Here is an 18,765-nt window from a genome sequence, read left to right on the forward strand (position 1 = left end):
CGGTAAACTGAAGATTGCTGGAAAAGCACAGCAGGTCAGGCTCCACCCAAGGAGCAGGAGAATCGACGTTTCAGGCGTAATCCTGATGAAGGGCTTATGCCCGACACGTCGATTCTCCTGCTCCCTGGATGCGGCCTGACCTGTTGTATTTTTCCAGCACCACACCCTCGATCATATTGCTTTAACCAGATGCCACCTGCAAGCCCATGTTATCATCAAGATTTACAAGGATGTTGCCAGGGTTGGAGCTATAGAGAAAATCGGAATAGGCTGGGGCTGTTTTGCCTGGAGTGTCGCAGGATGAGGGGCGACCTTACAGAGGTTCATAAAATCATGAGGAGCTTGCATAGGGTGAATAGACAAGGTCTTTTCCCCAGGGTAAGGGATCCCCAAAACTACAGGGTTTAAGGTGAGAGGGAGAAGATCTAAAAGGGACCTAAGGGGCAACCTTTCTGTGTATGTATGGAGTGAACTGCCAGAGGAAGTGGTAGAGGTGGGTACAATTATCTAGATGGGTATATGAATAGGAAGGGTTCAGACAGATATGGACCAAATGCTGGCAAAAGGGACTAGATTAATTTTGGGTATCTGGCCGTCATGGACGAGTTGGCCCAAAGCGTCTGTTTCCGTGCTGTACATCTCTATGACTCTATTTACCCTTTCACAGTAGCTGTTTAAGTGTGCTGCTGGACATTTAAATTGCATAACAGAGCACACTGATTGCTGTAAAGTCTTCTTGTTTTGGCTTCCCTCAACTATCCTGCATTACAAAGGAGCTGTTAAATTTCAGGTATGCTCTGTATTTCTGGAAGAACTAGGATTGAAATTCATAACTAGAAATACACAGCTCAGAAAAAAAACATGGAGCAGAGCAGCAATCCGATTGTGATTGCCAATGCTCGATATCTGGGTCACAAACTTGGATTCCATGCTCACAAACCCTGCTGAGCGCTTGCATCAGAAACCATTAAAAACGTTTCAGTGTCTGCAATAGTTAGCCTTTTGCTCTCAGTGCCAGCATCTTAATGGATTGTGTTAAAGGTTTCATGTAAGAATTCTGCTTACAATCAGGTAGTCAGTCAGATTACGACAACAGGAGTCCAATCCAACAGATGTTGGAAATGAAAATATATACCGGAAAGTGCAGCAGATCAGGCAGTGGCAGGTTTAGTCTTGTGTATCAGGCCAATGAATTATACTTGCTCTTTGCACAGTCAGGTGCAGCTTGAACCGCTCGCTGGTTTCTGTTCTCTGTCCAGTGAGTCCAACATTAGAGATGATCGGGAAATCAGAACTACTCCGAACCGCAGTAACACTACAGGCTGCACGAAAATCACTGCCGGTCCTTCCAGACAACGTGTGGGTTGCAGATCCCAACCAACCAAACCTCGTTATCCCAAGATAGTTAGAATAAGCAGCCCAAGCCCTTGATAATATGGAATTCTATCAGCAAACTACTACAAAACAATCTTGCATTAAACACAACAGTTTATTACCCTGGTCAGAAAACACCCCTGTCCATTTATTGACTTTCAGTGGTTTATTACAACAAGGCATTATAATCATATTGTGAACACAAACCACAGCGAGATCAGTCGGTCAACCAGGGTTTTAGTGCAGTGTGATGACAGGACTCCCCTTGCCCTTCTATTAGAGGCCAGGGATCTTTCTCATCTTGTGTGAGGGGGCATGTGGGGTCTCACTTTAAAGTCTCACGCAACGGACAGCCTATCTGGCATTGTGACTCTGCCTCAATACCGCACTGGCAGTGTCAACACGTGTACTGAACCACCTGAAGTTAAATCTTCGGATTGCTGAGCCACATCAAGGGGTGGGTGGGAGGTGTATGTGTGTGTCTGTGTGTGTCGAGTATGTTAGCATGCATCCAGTTCACACAGCACTACTACTCCAAATTGGAGCCATCAAAGAGTAGAATTGCAAGTTATTCAGGTGTCTCTCCCAGCAAACTGCACAGAACTACCAGGGTACCAGTCAAAACAACAACAGTTCTTCAGATAACCCAGTAGTTACAGCAAGTAAAATACATTTCTGCCGAGCCCAAACTATCTTTTCACAAAATAAAAGTGAAAACATCATAAAAGGTGAATTTTTGTTTTAAAAATCTGGAATCTGTGACATTTACATCTAAATATGCATGGCATGTTTTGTGGGAGGCAGTTACAGGTATGAGTGGTTGTCCTTCGATATGTAGTGCACAGTGGTGTAGTGGCAATGAAACAGTAGTAATCAAAACACCCACGTTAAAATGCTGGGGAATTTCAGTTCAAGTCCCACCGGGGCAGCTAATGAAACGAAAAAGAAGCTAGTCCTGGTAATGGAGGCCATGAGACCACTGTCATAAAAATCTGATTCACAAACGTCCTTTAGGGATCAAACGATGGTGTCTTTAACTAGTCTGGTCTACATGGGACTCCAGATCCACAGTGACTGTAGTTAATTTTTAAACTGTGCTCAGAAATTGCAGAGCAAGTCATTCAGGTCAGGGTCAATTAGGGATAGGCAACACCAATAGCGGGGTAAAAAACAATGACTGCAGATGCCGGAAACCAGATTCTGGGTTAGTGGTGCTGGAAGAGCACAACAGTTCAGGCAGCATCCAAGAGTTACCAATAGCACCCACGTCCCACGGAATAATGAAAAATATAGCCCCTTGAAACCATTCCATCATTCACTGAGATGAGAGCTGAACTCCAGTTTCTGACTCATTCCCTCCACTAACACAAGGCCTTTATTTTGAAGATTCTTGGTTAAAGTAGTGGTGCCTGCTCAGCAGTGGCTTGAAGTGGCTGATTTGTGGCCGAGCAGGAAGAGGGAGCATTGGTCACCGATGCATAATTCCCAGAGCATTTCATTGTCTCCTGGAGCCTCAGCAGTGCCCGTGGGTCTCGGCTCTGGGCAGCGCTGCAGAAGAGCCGGACGTGCTCCTTCAGTTCATCAATCTGCTGCTGGGTGCCATTGTTCTGCCGGATGAGGTCCTTGGTTTTCAGCGTAATCTCCAGTAGCCCTGACCTACTCAGGATCTCCACCGTATTGCGGAAGCGCCGTTCCTTGGCGGGACTGGAGACTGGTCGCCTGGGGCCTCTGTCAGCCAGTCGGGTGGTGTCACTACAGAGTGACTGGGCACTGGAAGCATGGGAAAATGTGGAGGCAGGGGAGGATGATGACGATGATGAATGCACAGATTCAGAGGATTCAGACTGGAGAACAGGATTCGGAGAAACTACTGGTGATGGGGAGACGGAGTCATCAAACTGAGTGTAAAAGTGCGCTGGCCCAAAAGGGGGTGTCTGCTGCGTGTTCTCAGCTTGCTGGCAGTGGCCCACTGGTGGGACGTGCGAGGTTTGCTTGTTTCGGTGATATTCCTGCGGGGGTTCTCCCAACTCGTCCAGGCATAAACGTTTGCTCTTGCTGTGATCTGCAGTCCTGTCGTCCTGAGCCGGAGAGTTCCCTTCCTGACCCCGGCTACTGTTGTCATCCCGGCTTTTGTCTGGGTGAGGCGCTATCCTTGGGTAGGAGTTTAAGATCGGAAGATAGGTATCTTTCCCTGTCCCAGCCTTTGCCTCAATCTTCTGCGGTTTAAAAGAAGCTGCCAAAGGCTGTCCGATGAAGACCACTCGGGTCTGGCCTGACGTCCCGAGGGAGTGCTGACTTCCCCAGGTCTGTAGCTGGGCTTGGACAAGCTGACTCCTTGTTGGAACGGACAGAGGCTGTTTAAAACATGGCAATGGGTAAAGCAGAATTAAGATCCAGTGATTTAAAGGAACTGCCATTCCCTGTAAGCATGCAACAAGCCTTCCATGCAACGACTCCACGCGAGCACAAAATAAGCCCCTTTGCAGCCACTGCCTACGCATCTCATTATTATTCAGTATAAGTACATTACAAGATAGCACACCTTTGGTATAATAGAAATATTGCATCTGGGCATCACGTCACCATTCACACAACCTGTGTGTGACCATCCTGTCAGTGAACAAACACTGACTAACAATAGCAAGGTCAGGATTGCCAGCACAGTGGGCAGATGATGAGCAGTAATGGAAAGGTTTCTCTCATTCAGTACAATGCAAATAGCAAGTAACATAAAAACAGACAGAAAGAGCTTCTTTAAATATATAAAAAGTCAGAGGCAGAAGAAGTGAGCCCAAGCCCCTTAATAATTAAGGCTGGGGAAATAATAGTAGGGAATCAAGAAATGGCAGAAGAGTTGAACAAATACTTTGTATCAATCTGCATGGTAGAGGATACTAATAACATTCCAAAAGTACTAAACACTGAAAGTGGTAAAGGTCAGGGGAGAAAATAAAAAATATCACTGGAGCAAAAGTACTAGGGAAACTGATGGGGCTAAAGATGGTCATGTTTCTAATACTTTAATATAGTGGTTGTACTGGCAGTAATCATCCAAGAATCATTGGATTTTGGACAAGTCCCAGAGGATTACAAAATTGCCAATGTAATATCCTTATTCAAAAAAAAGGAGAGTCAATAAACAGCTAACTTATAGGCCAGTCAGCTTAGCATTTGTAATTTTCCCCAATGTCAAAGTTGATTATAAAGGATGTAATAGCATAGCATTTAGAAATGCAAAATATTACCAAGCAGTCAGGATAGCTTTATAAGGAGAAATCATGCCTGACAAATTTACGGTTCTTTGAAGTGGTAACATGCAGAATGGATCAAGGAAAACCAGTAGATGCAATATATTTGCATTTCCAAAAGCCTTTCAATAAGGTGTTGTACACACTTAATAAGACAAAAGTCCATGGTCTGGAGTAGCATATTAGATTGGTAGAGGATGAAGACAGAAGATAAATGATAAAAGACTGAGAATTGGGAAAAAGGGGGCCTTTTTAGCATGGCAAACTAGAATGAATGGAGTGGCACAGGAATCAGTACTGGGAACACAATTATTTAGAATATATATTACAGGTGCACAATCCTTTATCTGAAATTCTTGGGACCAGCTGGTTTTTGGAATTCAGTGTTTTTCGAATTTCAGAATAAGTGACAGTTTGATGGTGACGTTTTAAAAAATCTTACTGGAAGAGCATTCCCACTCAGAATTGAGAGAGAATTGAGGTCTGCTGATGCTGGGCCACCCCCCCCCCTGCCCCCCAACGTCACATCTGAGTGACACGCATCAAGTGGGTGTTGATTTGGGTTAACTGTTTGCACGCAAAACAACCTTGTTAATGAGAAAAAAAACTTCACAAAAAACGTTTGGACTTTAGAGCTTTTCGGATTTCAGAATTTTGGACAAAGGGATTGTCTACCTGTACTGACTAAAGCTAATGCACTAACATCAAGTCTGGATGACAAAAAATATTCTTGGGAAGGCAAGTAGTAATGATAACAAGAGGGAGTACAGAGTGATATTTATAGGTAAGTGGGCAAAAAGCTGGTAGATGGAATATAACATGGGGAAAATGTGTGATTAAGTATTTTAGCAGGAAATTTAAATGGAAAAAAACCCAAAGAACTACAGATGCTGGAAATCAGAAACAAAACCATAAATTGCTTGAAAAACATCTTTAGGAATGTTCTGAAAAAGGGTCACCGGACCTAAAACGTAAACTCTGTTTTCTCTCCACAGTGCTGCCAGACCTGCTGAGTTTTCCCAGCAAGTTCTGATTTTGTTTAAATAGAGAAAAACGCAGAAAGCTGTGGTGCAGAGAGATTTGGGGATACACATGCATGATTCACAAAAAAAAACATTCAATGGATAATAAGGATGGCAAATGAAATGTTTGTCTATATCTCAAAGGGAATGGAGTATAAAAATAGGGGTGTCTTGCTAAAACTATTCAAGGTATTAACCAGACCACAGCTGAAATACTGTCAACAGTTTTACGCCTCTTATTTAAGGAAAGACAGAGTGGCATTGGAAGTAGTCTAGAGAAGATTCACCAGGTTGATCAAAGGTTGAGTAGATTGAGTGTACACTCATTGGAATTTAGAGAATTGAGGTATGACTTTATTGAAACATGCAAGATTCTTAGGGGGCTTGATAGTGTGGATACAAAGATATTGTTTCCTTTTATCGGAGTGTCTGGAACCAGAGGACATAATCTTGAGTAAAGACTTGTCTGTCTAAGATCAAGCCAAGAAGTACGTGTTCTTTCAGGATGGTGAACATGTTAGAATTCTTTACTTCTTTAAAAGGGCTGTTGCGGCTGGGTTAGTCAAGAGTATTCAAAGCTGCGATAGACAGATTTTTAGTGAATGAGAGACCAAGGGTCATGGGGATAAGGCAGAAAAGTGGAGTTGAGACTAGCCCTGATCTCATTGAATGACAGAGCAGATGTGATGGGCCAAATGGCCTGTTTCCACTCCTACACCTTATAGTTTTATATACAGATTATTCACAGTGATTGCAAAAGTCCCTCTTCACCAGATCACTGCACAGACAGGGGTTCTGCAGCAGGAACAGTGATCAGCAGGACCAGTTGATCCTTCTTTTTCTACTTGCTACTAGAATGGACCCAGTGAGGCTCTCCATGAATCATGAACAAGTAGAGGTAAGGAGTCTAGGCCTGCACACGTCACACTTTGTGTCCTTATGTTTCTCCCCTAACTAATCCACATCTTAAAGAGGGTTTACTACAGGACATTGTGGAGCAGGGGGCGGGTCTGTACCTCTTTAAGAAGAACATTCTTCACAATGTATACAGGAGTCAGGCTGGAAAGTGAGCTCTGTACAGCTGTTGTTCTCTCCATGTGGTTTGACACAGCTGGCCTCTTTTGCGAAGGTGGATCCTCCAAGTCGGTCTGTTCCAGTGTACTCAGATAGTCTGAACTCGTGTCTGAGGGCAAAGCAGAGAGGAAGTGATGCATCCAAAGGTAATGCAAAGATAATACAAACTATCTTCAAACATGGACCATCAAATCATTACAACTTGGTGGAAATTAATGTACAAAATAATCTCTGCTTGCACATGACATAGCACAGAAACCGCTTCAGCCTACTGTACATGCGCTGGGTTTTTGAAAGAAGTGAACATTTCGACCTATTTTCACCATAATCCTGCTTTTTTTCCCAATCAAATAGTTATCCAATTCTCTTTGAAAGTTGTAGTTTAATTTACTACTACCATTCTCTCGGGCAATACATTCTAGATCCTACCTTGCCAGTGAAAATAATTTATTTTAATTTCAACTTCATATTCAGACCTGATGTCATGAAGCTTTGATCATTTGAACTCCCAGGACAATGCCCAATTGTACAACTATTTCATCTCTGGTCAGCCTGACCTCCCTTCAGTATGGTACATGCACATGAATGTTAATGGTACAGTTTGGGCATTATCTGTTAGGTATGATTCTATGAGTATATCAGGCTGTTGCTTGACTAGACTATGAGTCAGTTCTCCCAGTTATGATGCTAACTCCCAGGTGCAGGTCTGGAGGATTTTGCAAGGCCAGCATGGTGGAGTTTGCTGCAATTTCCAGTGTCGATGCTAGGTTGTCTATTCATATTCATTAGTTTGATATTATTAGTGGTTTTTATTGTAGCTTGCTAGGCAATTTCAAAGAGTAATCCATGTTTCTGTGGGTCTGAAGACACTTATAGATGGAAATGTGTTGCTGGAAAAGCGCAGCAGGTCAGGCAGCATCTAGGGAACAGGAGAATTGACGTTTCGGGCATTAGCCCTTCTTCAGGAAAGACACTTATAGGCTAGACCAGAGCAGTTTTCCTTACCTAAGGAATATTAATTGCAGGTTTTTATTGAATTCCATCATGTGCCATGATGGGATTTGAACCTGGATCCCCAGATCATTATCTGGACTCTCGCTTACTAGTCCAGCAAGAATACCACTACGTCATTGCAAACTTTTGCGCCTCTACACTAATATGGTTGATTCTTAACTGTCATTTGAAATTATCTGAAAAGGTACTGAACTTAGGTACACTTCAGGATGGGCAACAAATGTTGACCTTGTCATTGATGCCCATAGGGTCATAGAGGTATACAGCATAAAAACAGGCCCTTCAGCCCAACGTGTCCATGCCAACCAGGTTTCCTACAGTAAACTAGTCTTATTTGCCTACATTTGGTCCATGTCCCTCTAAAACTTTCCAATCCATATGATTTTATAAACCTCTATAAAGGTTAATCTTTTCATCAATAAATTAAGAAAAAAAATCAGCATTACATCTAAGCCCACTCTACAAGTGTCCCTTTAAACAGTCTTCAACTTTGTCAGCTCATCATGATGGAGAAAGTGAGGACTGCAGATGCTGGAGATCAGAGCTGAAAATGTGTTGCTGGAAAAGCGCAGCAGGTCAAACGTCGATTCTCCTGCTCCTTGGATGCTGCCTGACCTGCTGCACTTTTCCAGCAACACGTTTTCAGCTCATCATGATATCAAACACAAAGCAGTAAGCAGTGCAAGGTGGAAACATGGGGAAGGTGATGTTGCAGTGGTTTAACTAGACTGGTGATCCAGTATAAGTCTCTGGGGTCTCAGATTCAAATCCCACCAAACAGATGGTGGGATTTGAGTTTTTAAAAACCTGGAATTAAAAGTTTGATGATGACCAGGAATCCATTGTTGCATGTCGGAAAAACCCACCTGGTTCATTAACGCTCTTCAGGGAAGGAAATCTGCCATTCTTTACCTGGTCTGGTCTATATTGATTCACTTTGATGGGATTGATGTTGGCTCACTTTTAACTGCCCTCTGAAAAGGCATGCCATGCTATTTACTTGTATCAAATTGCTAAGAGAAATTCAGGAATAAAACCAGACAGACCACCTAATATTGACCAAAGCAGTAGAAATGACAACAGCAAACTCAGACATTGGAACACCACTCAAGTCTCTCACATCCTGACTTGAAAGATATTGTTGTTCCTTCACTGTTACAGAATCAAAACCCTGGAACTCCCCTCCCCACAGCACACATCAAATGGGACTTTAGCAGTTAAAGAGGGTAGCTCACCACAAACGTCTCAAGGGCAATTAGGGATGGGCAATAAATGCTGGCCCAGTCAGCAATGTCCACATCCCATGAATGAACAAAGAAAATTTTAAAACAGATTTCTGGGCAGTAAGGGAATCCAAGGACTGTGTGGAGATATAGAGGCAGAAATAAGCTACTTTAGTGAAAAATAGAATAGGCCACATGGGTCCCATGGCCTACTCCTATTTCTCATCATACAGGTACATTGTCTCTCATTTTATGGCAAGGTACTTGTCATAGAATCCTTACAGCGTGGAAGTAGGTCATGCAGCCTTTTGAGTCCACACTGACCCTCCAAAGAGCACCCCACCCAGACCCAATCCTCTACCCTATTCTTGTAACCCTGCATTTCCCATGGCTAACTCACCTAACCTACAAATCTCTACATACTAGAGATTTAGCATGATCAATCCAGCTAAACTGAACATCTTTGGTCTGTGGGAGGAAACCAAAGTACTTGGAGGAAACCCATGCGGCCACGGGAAGAATGTGCAAAACTCCACACAGCTATGAGAGGGTAAAGTCGAACCCAGCTCTCTGGCGCTATGAGGCAGCAGTGCTAATCAGAGACACCGTGCTGCCCCAAAGGAACATTTAGAAGAATCATAGAACCCCTATGATGTGGAAGCACACCATTCAGGCTATTGAGTCCACCATTCAGGCTATTCTGCCCTTCAAAGCTCATTCCCACCCAGACACTCCCTATCCCTGTAACCCTGCATTTCCCATGGCTAATTCATGTAGTCACCATGGGTAATTTAGTGCGGCCACCTAACCTGCACATCAGGTTGTTGTAAACTGAACTGTTGTAGTGGAGTGGTACTTTTTGTACAGTTGTTGAATTGAACTGGTAAATGTGGCACCTGGTCATCTTCAGGTTGTCACAGTATTTCAAAGAGACAGCCGGCGTGCACTTTAAATCATCACTCAATACAATCCACTGTTCCATCCCCGTCCCACCCACTATCCCCCAACCCACACACACCTTCTCCCAACTAGTTACCTGAAAAACCAGAATCTTTCTCTGGTTCCTCCAATGACATTTTCCGATTCTTCCTGGCACTTCCCATGTGATTTATTTTCTCCGTCTCTTCGTACCAACTCCTTGGCAGACTCTCCAATTTAACAGAAACCCCATTCATCCTGTCCTTTAGGCTTCTGCGAGAGATTCTTGTGACGACAGGCACTTTATCCAGAGACATGTTTCTCTGAAAGAGAAATCCAGAATTATAAGGAATATCATTATTGGCATGTGTGCACGTCTGGGTATATGTGAGACAGAGCAAAAGAGCGTATGTGAGCATATATGAGTGAGAGTGAGTGAGGGCGTGAGTGAGGCAGAGAGGGTAGCATCATGATAATACCACTGCACTAGGAATTCACATTCCCAGGCTAATTCTCCAGGGTCATCGGTTTGAACCCCAGCATGGTAGATGTTGATTTAATTTTTAAGAAAATTCTGGAATACAGACCTAGCCTAATGGCAACCACATAAAAACTGGCAATTGTTGTAAAAACCGATCTGGTTCGCTAACAGCCTTTGGGGAAGGAAATCTGCCATCCTTTTCCAACCTGGCCTACACATGACGCCAGAGACACAGCAGTGTGGCTGACTCTTGATTATTATCTGGGGAATACTAATCAGCAACACCCACATTCTGTGATGAATGAAAAAACACACTTGGAAATTGAATGCAAGCCTGTCCACTGATACTCTGTATGGCCTGATGCTGTTCTTTACCCTGCCCTCCCCCATCTTCTTTTCTAACAAAGGACACGTGGAGGTGATAGCCTAGTGGTATTATTGCTAGACTATTAATGTGGAAACTCAGCTAATGTTCTGGGGACCTGGGTTCAATTCCCCAGGTGTTGGAATTTGAATTCAATTTTTTAAAAACTGGTATTAAGAATCTACTGATTACTACATAACCATTGCCAAATAGCAGAAAAAAGACTTATCTGGCTCACTAATGCCTTTCAAGGAAGGAAATCTACCATCCTCACCTGGTCTGGCCTGCATGTGACTCCTGATCCACAGCAACTTGGTAGACTCTCATTGCTCTTTGAAATGGCCTAGCAAGCCACTGAGTTCAAGGGCAGCTCGGGATGGGCAATAAATGCTGACCAATCCGCAATGCCCACATCCCATAAATGTATTTTTTTTAAATGGCACAGTAGGCAACAATCTGGCCCACTGACCTTCTCCAAGTCTAACCCACTGCCCTGCATTTTGTTTGTCAAATCTTATCAATATCCAAGGGCAATATGGCAGCTCAGTAGTTAGCAAGGCTGCCTCACATTACCAGGGACCTGAGCTTGATTCAGCCTTAGGTGACTGTCTACGTGGAGTTTGCATGTTCTTCCCGTGTCTGAATGTAGTTCAACCAGGTGCTCCGCTTTCCTCCCACAATCCAAAGATGTGCAGGTGAGATGGATTTGACCATGCTAAGTTACCCCGTTGTTTCCGGGGATGTGCAGGCTAAGTGGATCAACTGTGGTAAATGCGAGGTTACAGGGAAAGGGTGGGGGGCTGAGTCTGGATGGGGGCTCTTCAGAGGATCTGTGATGAGTCAATGGGCCAAATGCCTCCTTTTACATCGTAGGGATTTTATTAGTCATATATGCTAAATGCAATAGGCAATTCAAGAGAACTTTTTTGTTTAAACCCACAAACTGGGATTAATATAGAACTCATTACTATAATTAAATTAGATTAGATTACTTGCAGTGTGGAAACAGGCCCTTCGGCCCAACAAGTCCACACTGACCGTCCGAAGAGCAACCCACCCAGACCCATTCCCCTACCTTTATCCCTTCATCTAACAATACGGACAATTTAGCATGGCCAGTTCACCTAACCTGCACATTTTTGGACTGTGGAAGGAAACCGGAGCACCCAGAGGAAACCCACGCAGACCCAGGGAGAGTGTGCAAACTCCACACAGACAGTTGCCTGAGGCAGGAATTGAGCCCGCGTCTCTGGCGCTGTGAGGCAGCAGTGCTAACCAATGAATAGTTGAGTTTAAGGAAAAGCTAAATGTGTATGAGGAGTTCAAGGGAAGAAAATATCACGCTAATAAGATCACGCTAATAGGAGAGTGTGAGAAGGCTTGTGAGATGCATCAACACTGACCAAGTCCAGTTGGACTGGCGAAAGTTTCTCAATGCTGTAAGATTATTTGTAATTAATCAGCTTCCTTGAGTTGGAGAGAAGCTTTGTTCATCAACCCTGGGACGGCACTGACGTATCGGATAACAACAACTCTGAGGTGACTGGTCAAAAGCCAGATTTTCACAAGAGTATGTTGGAAGAATGGAGAGTGCAAACTGCAGCTCACCAAAACAAGCAATCTGAGAATTGAAAATTTATGACACCAAAACCAAAATGGATATCCCTTATCAGTTACCTAAATTTTACTGGACATTCTCAAGTTTCCTGGGGCCACGAACGTTATGATGGGTGAAGAAAGCATTAAGGTCAGGTAGCCATAAGCCACCTCACAATAGCAACTATTGAGATTTAGTCTGCAATTAATGAGTGCCTCAGGGAGCAGCACAGTGAAAACAGAAATGAAATAAAGTGCGAAATAAGAGATTTAACTAAATGAGAATCGCAAGTCTAAAATCTTCAATTAATTAAAAAGCAGATCCTGAGCAATTTCAGATTAAGGCCCTTTTTACTAGTATTTTTAAACATCTTTGTGCCCGTTTCCTCACTGTAATGACTCAGAGGCAGGTAGAGACTTGCTGCGTCACATGGAGCTTATGTCTGTCTGATAAACTGCTTTCCAATCCTGCAGAGTTCCTGCTGTCCCCAACCCTGAACAGCTGAAGCAACAAAAATCTGTAAAGATATATAAACAAATCAAAACAATGCTCCCTCTGACAAACTGCTCTTTTGAAATTGAATAATTTTGTAAAATAATCCCATAATGCACAAATACAGTGAAAACTGATACCTTGACCAAAACAACCATGCAATTCAATCCCAAGTTTACATTCAGTTTGCAGGAAACTCTCCACATTTTAAATTCAATTCTTTATCTCCTTCCCTCTATGCCCTCATCAGAACTTGCAACTCCTCTCCCCAAATACCACATTATGCTCACATTTAAAACCTAGACTGTCAACGTGTTTGTTCCCACATGGGAATCCAGCCATAGGACCTTCCAAAAGCTGCTCCCACACTCCACAACCCACATTCCCATGCCCTCTGACCCTGAGACACCCCACATTGTCCCCACCAGGAACTCCACATTCTCATTCCCCTCTCCCCAGGACACTCATGTCTGCTGCCCACCAGACCCCCACATCCTCTGCCCATTCCTCCATATGCCATCTGCTCTCACCCCAGGACTGCCACACAATCTGCTCTCCCCATTATTCTTTACCCCGCCACCTCCATAACCTCTAAAACCATATCCAGAGGACATCCAAATTCTGTAAACCCCTCTTTATCCCTAGGATACCCAAATCCACGACCCTCCTCTCCAGTGGGACCCTTCCATTATCAAGCTGCACCCAACGGACACCCTTTTCCCATTAGTCTCTACTTGCATTCCAACCATGAGTATGCACCTCCTCTACCTACCTCATTTCCTACCAAACCCTCCATGCCCATTGTGGGATCCCCACGTTCTCTACCCACCCCCCTTCCCCTCACTGGGATCCCCACATTCTGCACCCCCCTTCCCCTCACTGGGATCCCCATGTTCTCTACCCCCCTTCCCTTCACTGGGATCCCCACATTCTGCAACCCCCTTCCCCTCACTGGGATCCCCATGTTCTGCACCCCCCTTCCCCTCACTGGGATCCCCACATTCTGCACCCCCCTTCCCCTCACTGGAATCCCCATGTTCTCTACCGCCCTTCCCCTCACTGGGATCCCCACATTCTGCACCCCCCTTCCCCTCACTGGGATCCCCATGTTCTGCACCCCTCTTCCTCTCACTGGGATCCCCATGTTCTGTACTCCCCTTCCCCTCAATGGGATCCCCACGTTCTTTACCCTCCATCCCCTCACTGGGAACCCCACGTTCTCTCCCCACACCCAATAGGATCCCCACATTCTCTGCTCCCCTTCCCTTCACTGGGATCTCTACGTTCTGCACATCCCTTCCCTCACTGGGATCCCCGCATTCTGCACACCACTTGCCCACACTGGGATCCCCACATCCTCGAACCCCCTTCCCCTCACTGGGATCCCCACGTTCTCTACCCCTCTTCACCTCACTGAGATCCCCACGTTCTCTACCCCCCTTCCCCTTACTGGGAACCCCACATTCTTTACCCCTCCTTCCCCTCACTGGGAACACCACGTTCTCTAACCCCACGTTCTCTCTCCACTGCCCCCACACCCAACAGGATCCCTACATTCTCTATCCCCCTTCCCCTCACTGGGATCCCCACATTCTGCACACCCCTTCCCCTCACTGGGATCCCAACGTTCACTACCCCCCTTCCCCTCACTGGGATCCCAACGTTCTCTACCCCCCCCCCCCCCCCTTCCCCTCACTGGGATCCCCACATTCTCTACCCCCTTCCCCTCACTGCGTTCCCCACAGTCTCCACCCCCCCCTACCCTCTCTGAGATCCCCACATTATTTACCCTCCTTCCCCTCACTGGGATGTCCACATTCTCTCTCCATCCCCCCCACTCCCATTAGAATCCCCACATCACAAATGGGGATCCCATCAATGTCTAAACCCCCCTGCCCCTCCCCACCCCCAATGGGATCCCCACACTCTCTAATCCCCTCTCCACAATGGCAGCCCCTCACTCTCTCACCCCTCCCCTCCCCAGTAGGATTCCCTCACTCTTTAACTCCCTCCCCCCCAATGGGATCCCCACACTCTCTAACCGCCCCCTCCATTGGGATCCCCTCACTCTCTCACCTCCTCCCCAATGGGATCCCCTCACTCTCTAACCTCCTCCCCAATGGGATCCCCTCACTCTCTAACCCCCCCCCCCTCCCCAATGGGGTCCCCTCTCTCTCACCCCTCCCCAATGGAATCCCCTCACTCTCTAACCCCCCTCCCCAATGGGATCCCCTCACTCTCTAACACCCTCCCTCACTAATGGGATCCCCTCACTCTCTCACCCCTCCCCAATGGGATCCCCTCACTCTTTCACCCCCTTCCCCAATGGGATCCCCTCACTCTTTCACCCCCTTCCCCAATGGGATCCCCTCACTCTCTCACCACACCCCAATGGGATCCCCTCACTCTCTCACCCCACCCCAATGGGATCCCCTCTCTAAACCCCCCCTCCCCAATGGGACCCCCTCACTCTCTCACCCCCTCCCCAATGGGACCCCCTCACTCTCTAACCCCCTTCCCAATGGGATCCCCTCACTCTCTAGCCCCCTCCCCCATGTGATCCCCTCACTCTCTCACCCCCTCCCCAATGGGATCCCCTCTCTCTCACCCCTCCCCAATGGAATCCCCTCACTCTCTAAACACCCCCTCCCCAATGAGATCCCCTCACTCTCTAGCCCCCTCCCCAATGGGATCCCCACACTCTCTAGCCCCCTCCCCAATGGGATCCCCACACTCTCTAGCCCCCTCCCCAATGGGATCCCCTCACTCTCTAACCCCCCCCCCAATGGGATCCCCTCACTTTCTACCCCCCTCCCCAATGTGATCCCCACACTCTCTAGCCCCCTCCCCATGGGATCCCCACACTCTCTAGCCCCCTCCCCAATGGGATCCCCACACTCTCTCACCCCCTCCCCAATGGGATCCCCACACTCTCTAGCCCCCTCCTCAATGGGATCCCCTCACTCTCTAGCCCCCTCCCCAATGGGATCCCCTCACTCTCTAACCCCCTGAATGGGATCCCCTCACACTCTAGCCCCCTCCCCAATGGGACCCCCTCACTCTCTAACCCCCTCCCCAATGGGATCCCCTCACTCTCTCACCCCCTCCCCAATGGGATCCCCTCTCTCTCACCCCTCCCCAATGGAATCCCCTCACTCTCTAAACACCCCCTCCCCAATGAGATCCCCTCACTCTCTAGCCCCCTCCCCAATGGGATCCCCACACTCTAGCCCCCTCCCCATGGGATCCCCACACTCTCTAGCCGCCTCCCCAATGGGATCCCCTCACTCTCTAGCCCCCTCCCCAATGGGATCCCCTCACTCTCTAGCCCCCTCCCCAATGGGATCCCCTCACTCTCTAGCCCCCTCCCCAATGGGATCCCCTCACTCTCTAGCCCCCTCCCCAATGGGATCCCCTCACACTCTAGCCCCCTCCCCAATGGTATACCCTCACTCTCTAGCCCCCTCCCCAATGGGATCCCCTCACACTCTAGCCCCCTCCCCAATGGGATCCCCTCACTCTCTCACCCCCTCCCCAATGGGATCCCCTCACACTCTAGCCCCCTCCCCAATGGTATCCCCTCACTCTCTAGCCCCCTCCCCAATGGGATCCCCTCACACTCTCACCCCCTCCCCAATGGGATCCCCACACTCTCTAGCCCCCTCCCCAATGGGATCCCCTCACTCTCTAACCCCCTCAATGGGATCCCCTCACACTCTCACCCCCTCCCCAATGGGATCCCCACACTCTCTAGCCCCCTCCCCAATGGGACCCCCTCCCCTTGGTACATGGAGGTTCACTCTGGGTGGGGGGGGTTCCTCAGTTGTCAGATCGCGATCCCCTCCCCCACCCCGAGGCTCCGCTCGTTCTCCGGTCCCTGTGCCCGATGTTGAGGGGAGTGGAGGATGTTTATGTCCCGGACCCCGATGTTTTAATTCCGTTCCCCTCACCGAGCTGCCGCGCCGACCTCCCACTCGCCTTCGTCCTCGGACACTCTCGGTTTCTCCCGATTGCCTCCGCCGCCTCTCACCCAAACCTGCTGCTGCTGCTGATCATCCCGCCCTCCAAAACCCACTGAATGACCACGGTCCTGACCAATGGAGGGGCGCTCCTCTCCTCGCCTCCACCAATCCGACCCGGTGGAACCGCCCAGCTTGTGTTCCGCCCCCCCCCCTGCCCAGTGTGTTCGGCTGCGCCGCCCGTGCGCGGCCTCGTGCGAGGCTGGCGTGATTGACAGGCCGTCTCCATGGCGACCGCTCAGGCGGCCGGTCCGCGCTGCTCCTTGAGGCACTTCAACGTGAGCGGGCTGCAGAGTGAGAGGCGAAGTGCAAAGGTGCAGCAGTGATGCATGCAGCCCCGAGGCAGTGTGGGGTGGCAGGCACGTGTGCAAACAGTGCAATGCAACGAGCAGGGTCTTCAGGAAATAATTGTACGCGGTGGGGCAGTGCAAAGCGTAAAAATCTTTGCAGAGCTTTGATTGATGGTCATACTGAGCAACAGATTGGGCACCTAGATGGAAATCTGAACATAAGGAGTTAGACGCAGGGTATTTGGGCAACCATTTATTAAAATTAAGGCTGTTGAGTGGTGGTCCAGAGGCTCACTGAAGATGTTACCTCATATGGTGATGAAACATCTGAAAATGAACCTTCCAGCTCGGCGAACAAACCTATGGGCATGTGGTCATGTCTCTACCTGTGGACCAAAGGCCTGGGTTTAAGGAACAAAAACATCAGTTGCTGGAAAGCTTAGCAGGTCTGGCAGCTCCTGTGCAGAGAAATCAAAGTTATCATTTTGGGGTCCCAGTGCCCCTTCCTCAGAACTGATGGTAGCTAGGAAAAGGCCTGGGTTTAAGTCCCAGAGTGAGACATTATATCTGAATAGGTTGATTAGAAATTTTATTCAAAACTGTCATTGACAGATTTTTAAACTGTAAGGAAATCAAGAGTTATGGGGAAAAGGCAGGAAAATGGGGTTTAGAATTAAATTTTATTGTCATGTGTACTCAAGCATGTTATTGTGTCACCACAGTCTCACCAGAGAGAAGCAACTGGTGGTGATTTAACCTGAGGGCCATCAGACCTCAGGTGAGGGAAGAGGTTGAAAAAGAAGAGTCCTTCATGGTAACCTCAAACCAGTGATGGGAATTGAATTCATACGATTAGCATTACAGTGCTCTGTTAACCAACAATCCAGCCAACTGAGCTAAACCAATTCCTACTCAAGTGTAGGACTATGATGAAAAGTGTAGGAAGTTGTTCTTCTCCAGAATTAAACGAATAACAGAATAATGAAAAAAGAACCAAAAGGTAAGAAAACATTTGGATCTAAGGTCTAAAGTCTTATCTCCATAAAGGAGTCTCACAATCTCATTGAATGGCAGACCAGACTTGATGGGCTAAATGGTCTATTTCTGCTTCTATGTCTATCTTAGTTTACAGTGCCAGGGACCCGGGTTCAATTCCAGCCTTGGGCAACTGTCTATGTGGAGTTTGCACATTCTCCCCATGTCTGCGTGGGTTTCCTTTGAGTGCTGTGGTTTCCTCCCACAGTCCAAGGATGTGCAAGTTAGGGTGGATTGGTCATGCTAAATTGCCAATAATGTTCAGGGATGTGTAGGTTAGGTGCATTAGTCAGGGGGTAAATGGAGAGTAATGGGGAATGGGTTTGGGTGGGATACTCTTCGGAGGGTCGGTGTGAAATTGTTGGGCCAAAGGACCTGCTTCCACACTGCAGGGATTCTATGATTCTATCTCTTTCCCCATTCTGACAGAGGTGACTGACTGTAGTTTTGGGAGCCATGGCACCAAAGCTAAAATGATGTGGAGGAGCCGGTGTCGGAGTGAGGTGGACAAAGTTAAAAATCACACAACACGAGGTTATAGTCCAACAGGTTTATTTGGAAGCACTAACTTTCAGAGTGCTACTCCTTCATCAGGAGTATAGGAGTACATTTAA

General features: G+C 47.1%; 1 protein-coding gene across 2 annotated transcripts; it reads right to left on the minus strand.

Moving 5' to 3' along the window:
* Window positions 1–1,470: 1,470 nt before the first annotated feature.
* LOC122542834 (CLOCK-interacting pacemaker) lies at window positions 1,471–16,900 on the minus strand. 2 transcript variants are annotated; one of them, XM_043680914.2, is made up of 4 exons: window positions 16,758–16,900; window positions 9,992–10,196; window positions 6,661–6,827; window positions 1,471–3,728 (listed from the first exon to the last, which is right to left on the minus strand). In XM_043680914.2, the coding sequence occupies exons 2-4, from the start codon at window positions 10,188–10,190 to the stop codon at window positions 2,769–2,771; spliced, it is 1,326 nt and encodes a 441-aa protein (XP_043536849.2). In that variant the 5' UTR covers window positions 10,191–10,196; window positions 16,758–16,900; the 3' UTR covers window positions 1,471–2,768. The 2 variants fall into 2 exon arrangements, with proteins under 2 accessions (XP_043536849.2, XP_087840163.1); XM_087984037.1 differs by lacking the exon at window positions 16,758–16,900 and adding an exon at window positions 12,706–12,847.
* Window positions 16,901–18,765: the final 1,865 nt, after the last annotated feature.

This window comes from Chiloscyllium plagiosum, unplaced genomic scaffold (genome assembly GCF_037043375.1).
Source record: "Chiloscyllium plagiosum isolate Xiang-an unplaced genomic scaffold, Cpla_swu_hap1 HiC_scaffold_47, whole genome shotgun sequence".
Taxonomy (NCBI): domain Eukaryota; kingdom Metazoa; phylum Chordata; class Chondrichthyes; order Orectolobiformes; family Hemiscylliidae; genus Chiloscyllium; species Chiloscyllium plagiosum.